We start from the raw sequence: 2460 nt of genomic DNA on the forward strand, positions 1-2460 counted from the left end.
GGGGGGGGGGGGGGTGAACACTTCAACGCTTCGGACACTTGTCTTCCTTCAGGGATGAAAATATAAATAATTATACGAATATATTGGGAGACAGAAAGCAAGTGAGAGGTTAAACTAATGCTGAGGTTACTAAGAAGCAAATATATTTTGTGATCTTCCCTAAAAAGGACAAGTGTCCGAAACTATGGTACTTGTTCTTCTTTTCATTCCACTCGACAAATGAACTGGATGAATTTTGTTTCTATCTAAAATCTTTAATTAAGATATCAGCCAGATTCAGTGAAAAGTTTTTGTGCATATAATTAATATAAATGATAATAGTGATCAGGGAAAGAAAGAATTTGGTATTGAAGATGTGATTCTGCTGGTGGAAACAAAACCTGCCTCAGGTTGGCTCTGTTCGAGCAGACATAATCAAAGACGTTCTAAGCGTGACCATCCCGTATCTTATTTCAACACTGTAAACTAGGACTACTAAGTTATGCTATACATCCTCCTTTTTTTTTTTTTTTTTTTTCAAAATTGTGGTAGGGAAGTTTTGAAGGAGGCAGATTTAGCTGTTATTTCTAGCAACATGAACAATACATATATATATAGAGAGAGAGAGAGATAATCTCCGCTGTTGTATAAAACAGACGAGGATTAAACACAGAAAAACGGAAATATATAGCTTGCACATCAACCGAGACATAAACAGAATCAGATACACATATATATACATATATAAATCACAAAGTCAAAAGAAAAGTTTACAGAAAAGTATTAACAGTTGCGTTAAGATCATCATCATCATTATATTATTATTATTATTATTATTATTATTAGATATTATTAAATTATTTTAAAAATAACTTTTGCATCACGTCGGATTCAAACGAGAACCATTATTTATAAAAGAAATCATATTATTGTTATTATCATTAGTAGTAGTAGTATTATGTAGTTATTATTTTAGGAAAGTTATTCGTTATTAACCAACCTCTTCGAACTTGAGATCATCAAAATTAATCTCTTCCACGAAGTCCATGTTTTTTGTTTGTTTATTTAAAAAATATTGCAGCTCGACTCGAGGATTAATCCAGTGAAATTCAAACAGTCAGACGACATTCAATAAACGTCATTCGATATTATTCATAAAATATATACACACACACACACACACAAACATATACATATATATATGTGTATATATATGTATATATATATATGTGTGTACAGATGTAAAAAGTCGATGATGGGTGCTTTGACACCTTGCAAATAATTCCTTCTTCACAACATTGTCTTTCGTTGTTGTTTACGTAAAGTTTGTTTCGTGGGGATTTTCTTCTTTACATGTATTTCCTTTTAACAAACTTTGCCGATTTTTCCGTTCAATAAATAAATAAATACCATTAATTGTTATACTTTCTCAACTTGTCACTTTATTGCTGGATGAGTGTTTCTTTTTCTTTTTTTCAATAAAAAAAGAAATGTCTTTACATTTTCTTTAGACTTCTTCCAAATTCTACGCTTATTTTCGGCTCATTTCGTTCGTGTTTTCTCTTTTCTTCGCTTTTGCTTCTTCTTGTCACTTTTGTCTCTTCGGTTTATACAAGGTTATTTAATTGTCTTACACTGTTTTTTTTTTTATTATTATTATTTACATATTTGTATGCTTCAACTACATCACAGGTGTATATGCCCATGTATATATACATACATATGTATGCACACATTAAATATACATATATAAATATATACACATACTCACACACACACAAATACTTGTTTCGCAGTAAAACGGAAACAAGACTAAAACATTCAATCTCTTGTGTTAGAAAACTGTTTTCAGTCAAGTCTCCCTTTTTTTGTCTATGGTAGCACAGAAGTGTTTCAATTCAGAGCAAGGCGCCGGACAAAATGCTTAGCAGTATTTTTTCTGGCTTTATTTCTTTCTGGTTTAAAATTCCACTGAAGTCGATATTATCTCTGTTTGAATTTGGATCATTATTCCAAACTGCTTAAGGCGGCGAGCTGGCAAAATCGTCACCACGATTGGTGTGACACGGATGGACAGGATGAGGAATGAGGAGGTGCAAAGACAAGCAGGAAAGAAAGAACGAAAATCTAACAACCAAATTGGATAGACGAATGTTGAGGTGGTTTGGCCACATGGATAGGATGGATGAGGAGCAGATGGTAAGGAGGGTGATGAAGGTAGAAGTGGTAGGCAGCAGAAACAGAGGCAGACTTCGGTTTGTGTGGATGGATGCAGTGAGGAAAGCTTTGGTAGTTAAAGGTGTTGGAATGAGAGAAGCAAGAGAGTTTATAAATGGTAGGAAAGCTTGGAGAGTGTTTGTGGACGGATGAGTGAATTTTGATGTTGCTCAAAGGGGTACAGAACCAGCATGATGCGGCGGGGGTAGACCAGCATATGCTGTCAGGCCCCGTTGCTGATACTGGGGGTTGCGTTCTATGCCT

The 2460-nt window shown here is 34.3% G+C and overlaps 1 protein-coding gene across 1 annotated transcript in view; it reads right to left on the minus strand.

The window, feature by feature from the left end:
- Positions 1 to 2330, minus strand: part of LOC106880926 (mitogen-activated protein kinase kinase kinase 7-like) — an 86525-nt gene extending 84195 nt beyond the window's left edge. Inside the window, exon 1 of the mRNA XM_014931096.2 lies at positions 980 to 2330. Within this exon, the coding sequence (XP_014786582.2) occupies positions 980 to 1027 (48 nt within the window). The 5' untranslated portion in view covers positions 1028 to 2330. The remainder of the gene's footprint in view (positions 1 to 979) is intronic.
- Between the last annotated feature and the right edge of the window lie 130 nt (positions 2331 to 2460).

This window comes from Octopus bimaculoides, chromosome 21 (assembly GCF_001194135.2).
Source record: "Octopus bimaculoides isolate UCB-OBI-ISO-001 chromosome 21, ASM119413v2, whole genome shotgun sequence".
NCBI lineage: Eukaryota > Metazoa > Mollusca > Cephalopoda > Octopoda > Octopodidae > Octopus > Octopus bimaculoides.